The 17,500-nt window shown below is 41.6% G+C and overlaps 1 protein-coding gene across 1 annotated transcript in view; it reads left to right on the plus strand.

Moving 5' to 3' along the window:
- LOC138032352 (protein Mpv17-like) overlaps positions 1-5,039 on the plus strand; it is a 6,806-nt gene extending 1,767 nt beyond the window's left edge. The window contains exon 2 of the mRNA XM_068880012.1: positions 3,911-5,039. Coding sequence (XP_068736113.1) covers positions 3,911-4,410 — 500 coding nt within the window. The 3' untranslated portion in view covers positions 4,411-5,039. The remainder of the gene's footprint in view (positions 1-3,910) is intronic.
- The last annotated feature ends 12,461 nt before the right edge of the window (positions 5,040-17,500 follow it).

A 17,500-nucleotide genomic window follows, 5' to 3' on the forward strand; every position in this document is an offset into this window, starting at 1 on the left:
ATGAAGGGAAAGCAGGTCACAGATCACAGCAATACTGGAAAAACCTAAAACTATCACAGGGACTAACCTTAAAGTGTAAATAGTGTCTTAAGTTGTACATGTAATTAGGGTTATGGTTAGCATTATTAAAGGGATTGGGTTGTTTCAGGATTAGTAAAACAAAAAAGGACAAAAAGGAGCAACGACGTGAGCGATGTGGGCAAAGAAAAGAGAAAGGAAGAGAGAGCGAGAGTGAGGGAGAAATGAGATCCATTTTTATTCATCCTGCTAGTACAAATTAGCCATGTATACCTGTATATTCAATTCTCTTGGTTATACGTATTGTTCTACAAAACAATAGCACAAATAAATAATTAATTTAATTTGCATGCATAATGAAGTAGGGACCTGTACGGAATCAATGTGCAGCTTCTGTTGTTTTTAGATCTAAGTTATTGTTTCAGTAATTGTTTAGTCTTTTGTTTGTGGCTGAGGTACCAAGCCAAACACATTATATGTCACGAGAGGTGCTACATCACCCAATTGAAGTGCTGCCTTTGTAATTTCATCTGCATAATAATTATTATAGCTTGAGTTTCAAGTCTTCTCAGACAAAGACAAAAAACCATAGACTCCATCTCACAATGTTTCCTTTTAATCAACACTGTGGCACATTTAAGAACTCTCTCAAGTAATTGTACTTGAAGTTCAATAGTGGGAGACCCTCTCAGTAACCTGCAACCAGGCTCTACTTTACTTTCGTGTGGAGTGGGCGAAAGGAAAAATAGAGCCTGACCAAAGTGCTCTTTGAAATTCCTTCTTCCCACTTTTTTGATTAATTGACATATCCTTCATTAGCCAATCAGATTTACTTCTGTTACACAAATACTCGCAAGTTTTTCAATTTTGTGTGGACTTGTAGTAGCAAGGCAGATGCTTACAATTTTGTTTTGACATAGAATTATTTGTCGTGGGAGGAATTTTGTCTGTGTTGCCATAAACTAAAGTTCCCAGTGGAAACCTTTGTCTTCAATTTATGAAAATACTTGACTTTGTTTCAAGCATGGGGAATGTTACTTTATGTACCTTTCAACTATATAACGCCAATGGCCGGTGTGAACTTTGCCGAATATGCAGTCTTGCATAATTATTGTAAGCTTGACATTTTAAATTTGTAATTGAGATAACCTATAGTTACTGTAGTAAATGTCATTTACTGATTTCAATTTTTTAAGCGTAGACAACGTGAGAAGTGAGGTACGCAACCCTAAGTTTTGTTGGTAATATATTTGAGTTGTTTTCTCACTTCATTGACATCCAACATTCAAGACTCTGTTGTTTAATGAGTTCGATTGAGAAATCTCACCTTCCCCTTCAGATAAATAATCCCATTTTACTTTAGTGGTCATTCAAGAGACTTTACTCCACACTGTCTCTCCTCACCCAGGTGTCAGGCCTTCTGATATTACGCGATGGTGCGATTTCGCACAATCGACCTCAAATCGCATCCGATCGCACAATTCACGAGAAATCGCATAATTCACAAAAGGACGCACAAAATTCATAAAATGAAACATAAATCAACACGTTTCTTAGAAATTCCTGCATAAATACGCCATTTTTAAGATGATTTATCTTGGAAAAAGGCTAAAAAACCTTTGTCACCTTCGATTTCGTAAACATTCGAAGTTCAAGGCATTACTTTTCATGTCGGGGACTTGGTACGAGTCTCCTTCTATTGGTGCAACACAAACACGCCCTTATATACACACCACTGAAATGACACAGTTGCCTTCTCTTATGGAAGAGATTTGTGAAAAATAAGCGAAGTTGTAAGTTTTTCGGCAAAATGTAGTTTCTTTCGTTGAAAACTGATAAAAACTTACACATGGATAAGTTTTTTGTGAAAACGCTCGCTTTTTTTTCGACGAAGAAGGAAGTTCCCACATTCCTCCCGATCTGACAGCTCACAATCGAGCAAGAAAGTACCTCACAGATACGCTCCAGGTGGACGATGGACTGATGTTTTTCTCGCCGTGCAATATTAGGGCCTTTTATACGAGAGAAAATAAGCCGCGGCTTACTCTGGCCACGGTGTACAAAATACGCAAAAGGAACTATTTATACGAAGATATATTCCCAGGTCAATATTAGCCGCGGCTTGAAAAAGACGTGAACGTGGATTTTGTACCATTTATACGGTGTGAACATTCGAGTCTTCTGTAAGCCGCGGCCAGAGAAAGCCGCGGCTTATTTTCTGTCGTATAAATGAGGGTATGGCCCTATTGTGATTGACCATCTTCGGAAGTTCGTGGTTGACGAGCACCTTGATCATTCATTTGGCATGTTAGCTGTGTCCTTTCAACTTTTCAACTTTTATTTATCCCAACTACTGTCGATCGAGATACATAATTACTGTTCCTTTGTGTTCAAAATGTCTTTAGAACAGCAAAAAAGTGTTTTTCTTAACCTGAAACCGTATAAAACAAGCTTAAAATTGCTGAGAAAAAAATCGCATAATTTACATTATTTATCGCATAATTGGCCTTTCTAATCGCACAATCTGCCCTGAAAAAATCGCATAATTTGCATTTTTTAATCGCACCCTATCAGAAGGCCTGAGGTGTATAAATGGGTACTGGCGATACATTGTTATACTGCTAGGGGTAACCCTGCGATGGACTAGCATCCCATCCAGATGGGAGTAATAGTTCTCCCAGTAGCTTCATGCTATCGAAACCATGATACATTGTAAGCTCTGGAGGTAATGAGCCCTAGTCTGCTAGCATGTGACTTTACCTTAGGGGTCATTAAGTCAAAATTAAAGAAAGATAGCAGTTTAGATTTTTTTTTTCAAATTAATGCACCAGCCACTACCCTGGAAGCAGACATTTTTCCTTCTTGTTGCTTTTTGCATAATAATATTATTGGTCTCTCTACTTACAAACAGTCATGCCATTTTAGTTTCTTGAATGTAAATTTTAAGTCAACTCAAGTGGAAATGAATGAATTATATGAAGCAATCTGGACTCCTTGGTGTACAAACAACCATGTAAATAAAGCCTTTTCTGAACAGATAATTGGCAAGTGAAATACGTTACACATTCACATGAGATTCATGTAACTTGTGATTTTATCAGCATCTCCTCCTGTTGATACATGTATGTCCTTTGTCTGATCCAGGAAACCAATAAACACTTTCATTGCCTTTGTGAAAGAACCAGTTAACCTGTTTCTTGGCTTTTCTTTTGCTATTTGGCTTTCAAAACAACCGGGAAGTGGTAAAGTATGATCGCCGAACCGCATGGCCACAGAGCTCGCCAATTGGAATTGCTAATTTAGTAATCGATGAGGGCCTCCCAGGGATTCAAACCTGATTCTTGACAAGTTATGAGATGTTTTAAAAGGCATACAAAAGTCATTTGTATCTACTTTTATATAGGGCGTACAAATAAAATCAAGTTGCACTGTCATTGTAAGAAAAAAGGCAGCAAAATTCTTTGTAACCTAATGGCGGATCAGTCGTGAGGACTTTGCGAGAGCTGCACGGTAGAGTTGTCACTTCCAGGGTTTTAACAGCCAACAGATCGCTAGTTTGGTCGGCCAAAGTTTGGCCCACCGACCGGAATTCTTCAGAGTCTTTTGTTTAGCCCAATTTTAGCGAGTGACAACATAAGATAACATTATGAGCAAAGCTAACGTGGGCCTGATCGCAGTGTAATCTCTCAGAGAATTTGAAACCGCTATGAGGCTATGGGATGTGTGTGGTACATGTATATATAATCCATAATACCATTACCATTAATTCACACTAGGACCTGTTTCTGTTCTTGATATAAGGGTTAGGTGATGTGGTGTCTGTTATGGTTTTCCCAAGGGAGAAAATATTGGTGTTTTTTTTTACTGTTTTGCAATGTTTTTTTTTTTGTAGGATTTCTCGTGGCTTTGGGTGATGTTGTCACTCAGCAGTTTGTTGAATGCAGAGGAACCAATCATAACTTTGTAAGAACAGCTCGTATGGGCCTTGTGGGTGTGATCATAGCACCAGTGCTTAGAACATGGTTCCTTGCACTTGACAGAATTGTACCTGGTACAGCTAAAACTGCTGGCTTCAAGAAAATGCTGTTGGATCAAGGCCTCTTTGCTCCATTTATGATATGTTTCTTCTTTGGTGTGACAGAGACACTTGCTGGAAAGAGGCCATATGAGATTAAGAAATTCCTGAAGGAGCGATACTTGGAAACTTTGATTACAAATTACAAGATATGGCCTCTGGTACAAACTCTCAATTTTACTTTTATTCCAATTCAACATCGGATTGCCTTTGTTCAGTTGGTGGCAATATTCTGGAATTCATACATGTCTTGGATGGCCAATTTACCAATTCCTGAGTCCTCCCTAGAGAAGATTAAGGACACGGAGGTGGTGTAGTAATGCCCAAGAATGTACATCTAGTCATAATTATAGAAACTAAATTATAGTTCATTACAGTTGTTCATGCATAAGATGCAAATTGCTAGTATATGTACATGTCTACTACGGTAACCATATTTCAGACTTAAATGGAACTGCACAAGTGCGCAAGTGCTGACAGAAGAAGGGACATAATTGTATTTGCTTTTCTTGCTCATTAATTTTGTTTGCACTTGTATTGGCATTTCACACATGTGAACTGGGTCAAGGCAAATAACTGATTAACGTAAAAAAAAAACATTTTATTTTTTCTGTATACAGTCACTTTGCTTTTTGTTAAATCTGTTCCTGTCTTTGTATTTTTGTTCTCCATTTAACCTTTGATTGCTTTTGTACTGCTCTTGGCATTGCATGTCTTTTAAAAATTTTCTGTGGTTAAAAGTTTTTCAGATTGGTTTGTCTTTTACTTTCCTTTGTCTTATAGACATTATCATGTTCTAAAAAGAAAGGAAAGTAAAAAACAAACTAGTTTGAACAATTTTTACTTACTTATTCTGATCGGGCCCATGAGGACTCTTAAGGCCGGGTGAACAATTTTTAACCAAGGAAAAATTTTAACTACAACAATTATATTTGATCAACAATAAGGCCAGTATTTTATTGTCACCATTCCAATTCTGTTACTCTACCATAAGTATATACGTTAGTATATATACCTCATACTAACCGAGTTCGAGGTCCGTACTGTAAGTTACGGACCGAGTTTTTTCCCGTTGATTTATGGCCCAAGCGCGAAGTGCATGGGCCATAAATCAACGGGAAAAAACAAGGATCCGTAACTTACAGTAAGGACCGAGAAAACGAGGTTAGTAAGATATTTATTATATCTCTGAGGTTAACCGGCGCGTGGGCAAGGAAACTAGTCAAAGTGAAGCGGAAGGTTCAACTGCCACAAAGAATGCCGTGCCAAAATCCCAAAAACTAAATCTTCTTGGCTGTTAAGTTTGAAATAGTTGCTTGCAAGATTCAAACAGTTTTCAGTACAAGTTTATGCAACAGAAATGACATGAAAAACTCGCTAGATGATGTTTTGTCGAAATTTTAAATTTAGCGGGCTGTACAGTGGGCCGTACTGTAGAATACGGCCTGCTAATTTAGCCAATTGCAGCATGCGTACTATCTGAGAGATATAATAAAGTGCTTTCTGCACATTCTGTTTGGCTAGCTCGGAGGTGAATAGAAATTACTATTCACCGCTAAGCCAAATAGGGAAAGCAAAATCAATGGCTTCCCATGTGTTCTGCCAGGCAGTAAAAACGTTCACCGCCCATTTTGTATTGTATTTCGTATTTTTAGGCAAGGCAACTTCTTCCTTCTCAGTCTTCGGAGAGTGAAACCGTCCGGTCATCATAATCACGTTTCACCAGTGACTAAAAAATTTTCTTAGTTTCATTGTTGTCCCATGAACTCTCTCCTCTGGGACCTACAATGTTTTGGCATGAATGTCCAATTACTGAATCACAAAACAATCCTTTCATTCAATATATTGTTTCATTTCACAAGTACAATAAAATATTCGCGTCCGATCTGTATGGGCGTTTACACCCATACAGATCTCCCGCTCATATTTTATTTACTACTTACGCTTCATGGTTGGTGGTTAATCCATTGACCCCTGGGAGTAGAGACTTTACTCTTTCTATTCGCCACTCGCTTTTATTGTCAACTGGGGGTGTCCTAGGGCACCTGAGGAGTGAATGGGCTAACCAGTCATACACTATATCCCCTCCATTAACCCACTGACCCCTGGGAGTATGAGACTTAATTGATTTTACTCTGTTTAACACCAGATGATTTTACTCATCAACCGGGGGTGTCCTACGGCACCTGAAGAGTGAATGGGCTAACCAGTCATACACTATATCCCCTCCATTAACCCACTGACCCCTAGGAGTATGAAACTTAATTGATTTTACTCTGTCTAACATCAGATGATTTTACTCATCAACTGGGGGTGTCCTAGGGCACCTGAGGAGTGAATGGGCTAACCAGTCATGCACTATATCCCCTCCATTAACCCACTGACCCCTGGGAGTATGAGACTTAATTGATTTTACTCTGTTTAACACCAGATGATTTTACTCATCAACTGGGGGTGTCCTACGGTACCTGAAGAGTTAATGGGCTAACCAGTCATACACTATATCCCCTCCATTAACCCACTGACCCCTGGGAGTATGAGACTTAATTGATTTTACTCTGTTTAACACCAGATGATTTTACTCATCAACCGGGGGTGTCCTAGGGCACCTGAAGAGTGAATGGGCTAACCAGTCATACACTATATCCCCTCCATTAACCCACTGACCCCTGGGAGTATGAGACGTAATTGATTTTACTCTGTTTAACACCAGATGATTTTACTCATCAACCGGGGGTGTCCTAGGGCACCTGAAGAGTGAATGGGCTAACCAGTCATACACTATATCCCCTCCATTAACCCACTGACACCTGGGAGTATGAGACGTAATTGATTTTACTCTGTTTAACACCAGATGATTTTACTCATCAACCGGGGGTGTCCTAGGGCACCTGAAGAGTGAATGGGCTAACCAGTCATACACTATATCCCCTCCATTAACCCACTGACACCTGGGAGTATGAGACTTAATTGATTTTGCTCGGTCTAACACCAGATGATTTTACTCATCAACTGGGGGTGTCCAAGGGCACCTGAGGAGTGAATGGGCTAACCAGTCAAACACTATATCCCCTCCATTAACCCACTGACCCCTGGGAGTATGAGACTTAATTGATTTTACTCTGTTTAACACCAGGTGATTTTACTCATCAACTGGGGGTGTCCTAGGGCACCTGAGGAGTGAATGGGCTAACCAGTCATACACTATATCCCCCCCATTAACCCACTGACCCCTGGGAGTATGAGACTTAATTGATTTTACTCTGTTTAACACCAGATGATTTTACTCATCAACTGGGGTTTTTTAGGGCACCTGAAGAGTGAATGGGCTAACCAGTCATACATTATATCTCCTCCATTAACCCACTGACCCCTGGGAGTATGAGAGTTAAATGATTTTACTGTGTTTAACACAAGATGATTTTACTCATTAACTGGGGTTTTTTAGGGCACCTGAAGAGTGAATGGGCAAACCAGTCACACACTATATCTCCCCCATTAACTCACTGACCCCTGGGAGTATGAGACTTAATTGATTTCACTCTGTTTAACACCAGATGATTTTACTCATCAACTGGGGGTGTTTTAGAGCACCTGAGGAGTGAATGGGCTAACCAGTCATACACTATATCCCCCCCCATTAACCCACTGACACCTGGGAGTATGAAACTTAATTGATTTTACTCTGTCTAACATCAGATGATTTTACTCATCAACTGGGGGTGTCCTAGGGCACCTGAGGAGTGAATGGGCTAACCAGTCATACACTATATCCCCTCCATTAACCCACTGACCCCTGGGAGTATGAGACGTAATTGATTTTACTCTGTTTAACACCCGATGATTTTACTCATCAACCGGGGGTGTCCTAGGGCACCTGAAGAGTGAATGGGCTAACCAGTCATACACTATATCCCCTCCATTAACCCACTGACACCTGGGAGTATGAGACGTAATTGATTTTACTCTGTTTAACACCAGATGATTTTACTCATCAACCGGGGGTGTCCTAGGGCACCTGAAGAGTGAATGGGCTAACCAGTCATACACTATATCCCCTCCATTAACCCACTGACACCTGGGAGTATGAGACGTAATTGATTTTACTCTGTTTAACACCAGATGATTTTACTCATCAACCGGGAGTGTCCTAGGGCACCTGAAGAGTGAATGGGCTAACCAGTCATACACTATATCCCCTCCATTAACCCACTGACCCCTGGGAGTATGAGACGTAATTGATTTTACTCTGTTTAACACCAGATGATTTTACTCATCAACCGGGGGTGTCCTAGGGCACCTGAAGAGTGAATGGGCTAACCAGTCATACACTATATCCCCTCCATTAACCCACTGACACCTGGGAGTATGAGACGTAATTGATTTTACTCTGTTTAACACCAGATGATTTTACTCATCAACCGGGGGTGTCCTAGGGCACCTGAGGAGTGAATGGGCTAACCAGTCATACACTATATCCCCTCCATTAACCCACTGACACCTGGGAGTATGAGACGTAATTGATTTTACGCTGTCTAACATCAGATGATTTTACTCATCAACTGGGGGTGTCCTAGGGCACCTGAAGAGTGAATGGGCTAACCAGTCATACACTATATCCCCTCCATTAACCCACTGACACCTGGGAGTATGAGACGTAATTGATTTTACTCTGTTTAACACCAGATGATTTTACTCATCAACCGGGGGTGTCCTAGGGCACCTGAGGAGTGAATGGGCTAACCAGTCATACACTATATCCCCTCCATTAACCCACTGACACCTGGGAGTATGAGACGTAATTGATTTTACTCTGTTTAACACCAGATGATTTTACTCATCAACCGGGGGTGTCCTAGGGCACCTGAAGAGTGAATGGGCTAACCAGTCATACACTATATCCCCTCCATTAACCCACTGACACCTGGGAGTATGAAACTTAATTGATTTTACTCTGTCTAACATCAGATGATTTTACTCATCAACTGGGGGTGTCCTAGGGCACCTGAAGAGTGAATGGGCTAACCAGTCATACACTATATCCCCTCCATTAACCCACTGACCCCTGGGAGTATGAGACGTAATTGATTTTACTCTGTTTAACACCAGATGATTTTACTCATCAACCATGGGTGTCCTAGGGCACCTGAAGAGTGAATGGGCTAACCAGTCATACACTATATCCCCTCCATTAACCCACTGACACCTGGGAGTATGAGACGTAATTGATTTTACTCTGTTTAACACCAGATGATTTTACTCATCAACTGGGGTTTTTTAGGGCACCTGAAGAGTGAATGGGCTAACCAGTCATACATTATATCTCCTCCATTAACCCACTGACACCTGGGAGTATGAGACTTAATTGATTTTGCTCGGTCTAACACCAGATGATTTTACTCATCAACTGGGGGTGTCCTAGGGCACCTGAGGAGTGAATGGGCTAACCAGTCAAACACTATATCCCCTCCATTAATCCACTGACCCCTGGGAGTATGAGACTTAATTGATTTTACTCTGTTTAACACCAGGTGATTTTACTCATCAACTGGGGGTGTCCTAGGGCACCTGAGGAGTGAATGGGCTAACCAGTCATACACTATATCCCCCCCATTAACCCACTGACCCCTGGGAGTATGAGACTTAATTGATTTTACTCTGTTTAATACCAGATGATTTTACTCATCAACTGGGGTTTTTTAGGGCACCTGAAGAGTGAATGGGCTAACCAGTCATACATTATATCTCCTCCATTAACCCACTGACCCCTGGGAGTATGAGAGTTAAATGATTTTACTGTGTCTAACACAAGATGATTTTACTCATTAACTGGGGTTTTTTAGGGCACCTGAAGAGTGAATGGGCAAACCAGTCATACACTATATCTCCCCCATTAACTCACTGACCCCTGGGAGTATGAGACTTAATTGATTTCACTCTGTTTAACACCAGATGATTTTACTCATCAACTGGGGGTGTTTTAGGGCACCTGAGGAGTGAATGGGCTAACCAGTCATACACTATATCCCCCCCCATTAACCCACTGACACCTGGGAGTATGAAACTTAATTGATTTTACTCTGTCTAACATCAGATGATTTTACTCATCAACTGGGGGTGTCCTAGGGCACCTGAGGAGTGAATGGGCTAACCATTCATACACTATATCCCCTCCATTAACCCACTGACCCCTGGGAGTATGAAACTTAATTGATTTTACTCTGTCTAACATCAGATGATTTTACTCATCAACTGGGGGTGTCCTAGGGCACCTGAGGAGTGAATGGGCTAACCAGTCATGCACTATATCCCCTCCATTAACCCACTGACCCCTGGGAGTATGAGACTTAATTGATTTTACTCTGTTTAACACCAGATGATTTTACTCATCAACTGGGGGTGTCCTAGGGCACCTGAAGAGTGAATGGGCTAACCAGTCATACACTATATCCCCTCCATTAACCCACTGACACCTGGGAGTATGAGACTTAATTGATTTTACTCTGTTTAACACCAGATGATTTTACTCATCAACTGGGGGTGTCCTAGGGCACCTGAAGAGTGAATGGGCTAACCAGTCATACACTATATCCCCTCCATTAACCCACTGACACCTGGGAGTATGAAACTTAATTGATTTTACTCTGTCTAACACAAGATAATTTTACTCATCAACTGGGGGTGTCCTGGGGCACCTGATGAGTGAATGGGCTAACCTGCTGGGTTCGAACCGCAGCCAGATCAACCCTCAGGATCTTAGAAAAACAGAGGAGAAACTGCTACCTTTGTAATTTCATCTGCAAATGGTTGAACTTTCAAGTCTTCTCTGATAAGGACTATAAACCGTAGGGCCGTCTCACAAATATTTTCTATGTTCATAAGTACCCTGTAGCATGTTAAATAAATTAATCCACATACTATTTGAGAAGAGTACGGGACGAAGTTTCCTTTAATTCTTTGATCATTATACTCCTAAAACTTACAGTTTAAAAACTATACTAAGAGTTAGAACAAAAATATAATAAAAGTTTAGAAATATGTAAAGAACATAAATATAGAAATATGGAATAAAAATGTACTAAAAAAAGTAAGTAAATAAATAAATAAGTAGATAGATTTTTGAATAATTTCCTAAGAGTTATAACAATGACTTTATAACTGGAAGTGCCACGGCTTTAAGTTTATCAAGAGAGTTCACACTAACGTTCATTGGCAGATCGTTCCAGGTTACTATAGTCCTTGGAAAAAACGAGTATTAATAAACGTTGTTGGATACGCTAAGCTGATGAAATGGATGGTTATTAGTTGATCTGTTGACTCGAGTTAAAGGTCTCACTTCAGGCGGAAAGAGGATGGCCACATCATCCGCATAGATCTTATAAAACATGCTGGCTTGAAGGAGTAGTCTACGGTCTTTTAGTGAATCATATCGCAGGCATTCGCCAACGGATCGGAGAAACGTGGCTAAAACTCGAGTAGTCATTAAAAACAAATCGGGCTGCTCTGCGCTGAACCATCTCAATTTGGTGGATGTTCTGCTGCGTGGAGGCGTTCCAAGCGCTGCTTGTGCACTCTAGTTTAGGACGTATCAAGGTGCGATAGGCTGTATCTTTAAGTTCGGGGTTACAACCATTCAGGATCTAAGCCGAGAGGAGTTGAACTCCTCTTGCATATGTTGTTGACATGTTCGTTCCAGCTCAGGTTGTCAGACACAGTAATTCCAAGGTACTGAGCTGATAAAACTCCAGAGACAATTCATTATTTAATAGGTAACTATGAGCGACTGGGAGTTTCTTACAGGTAATACCAAGGTGATAACAATTCTTGACATTGAACGATAGTTGCCAGGTCTTTGACCAAGGGGACAATTGGTCAAGATCTCTCTGTAAGATCCGGCAGTCGTGAAGGTCGTTAATTTCTCTGTAGAGGATACAATCATCAGAAAAAAAGCGCAAGTTAGATTGAATATGTGAAGATATGTCATCAGGATTGAGCCCTGCGGAACTTCTGAAAGGACAGAGTTAACTGAATAGAGTGTAATGTGAAGTGCTAGATTTCAATCCCATATGAACCATGTGAGCGTTAGCCCTACAGATGGAAATGGGCCCACACAAGGACAGAGAAAAACTCTGACCAGGGTGGGAATTGAACCCACGACCTTCGGGTTAGATCTCCGCCGTGTCAGAGTTTTTCTCTGTCCTTGTGGGGGCCCATTTCCATCAGTAGGGCTAACGCTCACATGGTTCATATGGGATTGAAATCTAGCACTTCACATTACACTCTATTCAGTTAACTCTGTTTAAAATGTAAGTGCTACACGGCCAACGTTTGTGTAAACGTAACCTTTCCTTTTTCTGAAAGGACAGGCTTGGGGGAGGAGTGAACACCACTTATGGAGACTACTTGAGGACGATTTGACAAAAATGCTGAAATCCATATAAGCATACCACCCCTAATACCATAGTAATTGAGTTTGGTTAACAGTCTAGACTTTGGTGGGGAACAGAGTCAAATGCTTTGGAGTCAAGTAATAAGGCGCCAGTTTGTCTTCGCATGTTACTGGATTTGGCCCAGTCATGTATAGCTAATATTAATTGGGTTTCGCAGGATTATCGTTGCCTAAAGCCATGTTGCTCATCTAGAAGGATCTTGTTGGTGGATATTAAAATGTTTAGCCATATGGCTAAATAATTTTACAACATGTGCTAGGCTCGATTACCAGCCGCTGTTTCGGGAAATGAGCCAGCGCTCACTCGGGGAGGATACCCGAACTCGAGTGAACGGCGGATATCGAGCCTAAACATGTGCAAGTCAGGGAAATTGGGCGCTAACTGGATTGGTCTGATTTATTATCCTTTTTGAAACAGCCGTGACCAGAGCTTTAGACCAATCAGATGGGATTTTCGTTCCCGGTGTTGTGGCTTTTCTGTTCTCTCCATGCCAGTAGAAGTGGCCGGCTTTGCAGTGATGTCTCTAAAAAGACTTGTGGTGTGTAAGGCCACCTTAGCAGAAACAGCCATAAGTCAAAAAGGGACTTCGCCAAGTGCTGGAACATATAGATGTAGATGAACGAAGTCAAATCTTGAACCCACTCAGGAGGTAATTGATCAAAATAATCTGTTAAGATGAATGTCAGTGTGACTTCTGATAAAGCAGATTGAGTAACGCAAGCATGGCCTCAGTGTTAGGAATTATGGTCTCTATCCTATGGTCCATTGTATCGCAACGAGAGAATGAAAACAACAACAACAACAACAACAACAAAGCAACATTAAAACTCAATGGACACAACCTGAATGTCACAATGGAGCTATCTGATTTGGCAAAGGTTAGCTGTAGTTCATTTTGGGTTGAAGTTTTTAAGGTCCAGTTTTGGTTCATTGTGGCCTGATTTGGGTTGAAAACTTAAGGCCCGATTATGGGTCGTTTCATGGCGTGAATTTTCGTATGGCTAGTTTTGTGCTGTCAGGCAAATGCTGATGACTCAAGGGATTCAAGGTGAACCAATGGAACTCATTATGAATTCATCGAGAGAAGGTACCAAGAAACAATAGACAACTCATATCTTCAGTAGGTTAAACACTGTCATATGAGTACAATTTGGATCAAACTAAACTATCTAAATCTTTGGTTCAGACTTTTCGATTGACAAACCTCAGAGAACTCTCATCTGGGCTTGGTTACAGTGCTGTACCAACAGCAAGGAGTGCCTTGACCTCATTCATACAACTCTATGGTATGAAACTTATAGGGAACCCACCTATTTCAAGATTTAATTATGTCAGGACTGTTCAACAAGAACCCAGCGTTGCCTAGATAGGTGGAATTTGAAACCCACAAACTGTTCTTGATCACTTGCGGAACTATCCTAATAGGGAAGATATCTGTACAAACATTGGCGTCAAATTTCTTTTGATATTCAAGTATGCCAACCACCGAACAAAAGAATCCTTTGTTTCTGCATCCAATAAGGCTCTCGTTGGCACATTGATATCAGTAGGTGACGTCATCGATATCTTCGCTAAACAGTTAAACTTACTGCTCTCTTAGCATAAACCACAAATATTACAAGCATTGTTCTTAGACGAAATTAACCTGGAATCAAGCGTACTTTTCTTTAGACAGGGCGCAAAAAAGTACGCCTGATACTATTTCTTAACGAGTCGTCTTCCCGTAGTCCAGAATCTGGACTTTACTCTGCTTAGGCGAAAAACAAAAACAAAAAAAAAACTCTTGGAGCCTCGTTCCGATTGGTTACAGAATTCCATATCATATTTTAACAGCTGATCAAATTATGGCCGCCGAGAAGAATTCAAAAGTATCCTATGTACACTGGTCTTACCTGCGCTCCTCTGAGTTACGGAGGTCTGGCGGCCACTTTTCAAACAGAGATGCAAAAGTTAGTACAAGGGAGGGAGGGAAGGGAACTAAAAGCGACCAGAAGGAGTTTGGATTACAGGTAAAACAGGCGTAGTAGGAGAGGACAACGAGACAAGGATGTTTGGAAAAGCTGTCTGCTTGAGCGGACTGATCATGAATTGATGGTTGAATCTCTTTTATAGTCACTATGGGTAAGACCGCTGTAAATAGTATCCTATTTACACCGGTCTTATCTGCGCTCCTCTGAGTTACGAAGGTCTGGCGGCCACAAAAGTGGGCGATGCATCTGTAAAACAGCACCCAAAAACCCAAGATAGCCACCCAACACTCAAACCTATCCAAAACTAAAAAAAAACACTAAACAGCCAGATCTTAAACCGTAAACTTAAGAGACTGAGTGACTTCTAACCGTAGCTAGGTGACTGTCGAGAAGGAAACGCGGAAATAAAATTTTTAAGGTAATTGAACTCCTCATATAGAGCAGACGCGTGACATGATTGTGAATATTCCTTAGAAAGAAGGTCAGCGGGCGCTGCTGCTCGAATAACGCTAGAGAGTTTCAAATAATATTGGGCGGTAGATGGAGAAGACCAACCAACATGGGACATAATGTCAGCCAGATTGGAACCAGAAAAAGTGAGGGTGAGGGCACACCCCGAACGAAAACTATGAAGAGTTTCACCAGCGTCTATATTAGCTTGTCGAAGATAGAGCTTTAAACGAGATTCTGCCGTGGAACTGGTGAGAGGCTGATAATCGATGCGACTCTGATCTGTAGGCCTGAACAGGCAACCCCTGGAAAGGTCAATGCCAATCTCTTTTGACACAGCGACATACATTTCAACAGCCCGAATCGGGCATAGGGCCGGATTTGGATAACGACGCATTCCGAACAGATTTGAGGAGCCATATATGCATCGCGCAAGGTTTTCCCCCAGACGTGATTAAAAAGAAGACCACTGTCATCTGGAAAACGGGCAATCTCGGGGGTTTTGGCAAGGCCCAAATCTCCTGCACGGTCCCCAGAGTAAAATAAACATTTGAAGAAAGTTTGGTCACGGGCGAAAACAAACATTTCGGAAGGAGAGAGATTAGGCAGTAAGAGACGCTTCTCCATGTGGCGAGAAAGTAACAGTAACTTATCTGGAAAGATTGGAGTTGCCTGTTTCGGAGTAACATGAGCTTGGAGTTATTCAGCAGTAACCTGTTTGAGGTAAAGCTTAACGAGCTCGTCAGAAGCTGGGTTACCCAAATGGAGCGACCTGTTCCAATCTACTTGACGGCCTGCGTCCGGAAATATGGATCGCAGCTTCCCAATGTAAGAATCGACTGTATTATAGGATAGACGGCGAGGACAATGACAAGAAAATACGCCTCGCTGGCCAGTATGGGGGCATCCATTGCGGTGGGGATGTGTCTTACCCATAGCATCCTTGTAGACAAGAAAACAGCAGACATCAAAAGGAATAGAATCAAATAGTGTCTTTCGTCCAGGCAATGCGTGTAAAAAATTCTCAAGCTCTTCCTTAAGGGATTGCTTTTGCCTAGAATACGCAGAAGAAAGGCTTCTCTGCTGGAGAACTTGAATCCTGTTGTCGATTGCAGGGAGATCCAAGGAAAGCGCTTTACGCTTCGGAGGGTTGCCTCGACGTCTAACACCGTTGACAATAATTGAACGTGTGGTCATTAGGATAACTACAAGTAGGACTACTGACAGCTGGTGTAAATAAACGAGCAACTTGAGGAAGAACCTGCAAATGGCATAAGAGCACCCAGTTAACCGAGGACTAGAACATGTAGCCCAAACCAGTTAAATTTATTACAACAAGCTCGTTTACAACAATATCTCGATATGTATAATAAAAACATAATAGGCAACATTTTGAAAAGAAAATTTAATAACAAAACACTAGCAGGAAAGTATATGGCGACCACAGGCTTTCTTTACTAGACAGTGGTGAACCTGAATACCCACAAGTCCCACGGCAAAGGCCAAGTGAAAGAAAAACCGGAAGTAGTGGGAGGTAACACAATGTCCTTAGAACCTTTAACTGCCAAGATAAAGGAATCATGTTGACGTAAAAGAGGCCACCAAAATTTACGAGGACAGACATCCGGGACAACTAGTACAGGAGATAGCTTGACTCGAGAGAAAGCGCAGCAAATCAGGAATAAGAATAATTTGGGGAAAGGCGTAAGGGTTTACAAAAAGATCCTTTTTGCGCGAAGGACACGTTGACACCCGAGGAATCAGGAACTGGGAAAGGAGAGAAAAGGGGGAGAGAAAAACCTGAAATGGAGCTCTGGACATTCGACGGGCGTGCCAGTGACCCGAAGGCCCGCCAAGGGCACTTTGAATTCTCGCCCAAACACTTGGCGATAATTTGGAATCTTGCAAAGAAAGAGTGCGAGAAGGAGGGTCAACAACATTACACGTGGAGAGAATGTGATAAAGGTTAAGGTGAATGTTAGAGTCAGAAATAACAGCAAACAATCGCTTCAAAGAAGCAATAAGAGAGGGAGATCTAGCTTCTTGGCGGCGCCAAGCTCTCAAGAGCACTTCACTGTCCGTGAACACGTCAACCCAGCAGTTACTAACGGTAGAAGAAAACGAATTCAAGGCATTACACAAGGCGAGAATATCCTTACAGTTAATACCGAGAGAAGACTGAGAAGAAGGCCAGTAATCCCGAATGGCGACAGACTTTGCATCGGGATTAAGCACTGCCCCCCACGCGAAAGCACTAGCATCAGAGCAGAGTACTATCTGACGATGAAATTCAGACCGCCAGGGAAGAAAACCCTCCCAGGATTCTAAGAAGGTCCAGGAGGCAATTTCTGCTTTCAAAGGCCCAGACAGGGTAATGGGGCGGGAAGAACGAGTGGCCTTACTAATAGCTAAATTAATCTCGTTTGTGAACAAAGGTGCACCTGGGACTGCCTAGGCAAAAGAAGTGCACTTTCCAGAAAGCCGTTGCAAGGTCTTTTTAAAAGGTCAAGCGAGTCAGATCCAAGGATTAAACGAAT

This window comes from Montipora capricornis, chromosome 14, assembly GCF_036669925.1.
Source record: "Montipora capricornis isolate CH-2021 chromosome 14, ASM3666992v2, whole genome shotgun sequence".
Lineage (NCBI taxonomy): Eukaryota > Metazoa > Cnidaria > Anthozoa > Scleractinia > Acroporidae > Montipora > Montipora capricornis.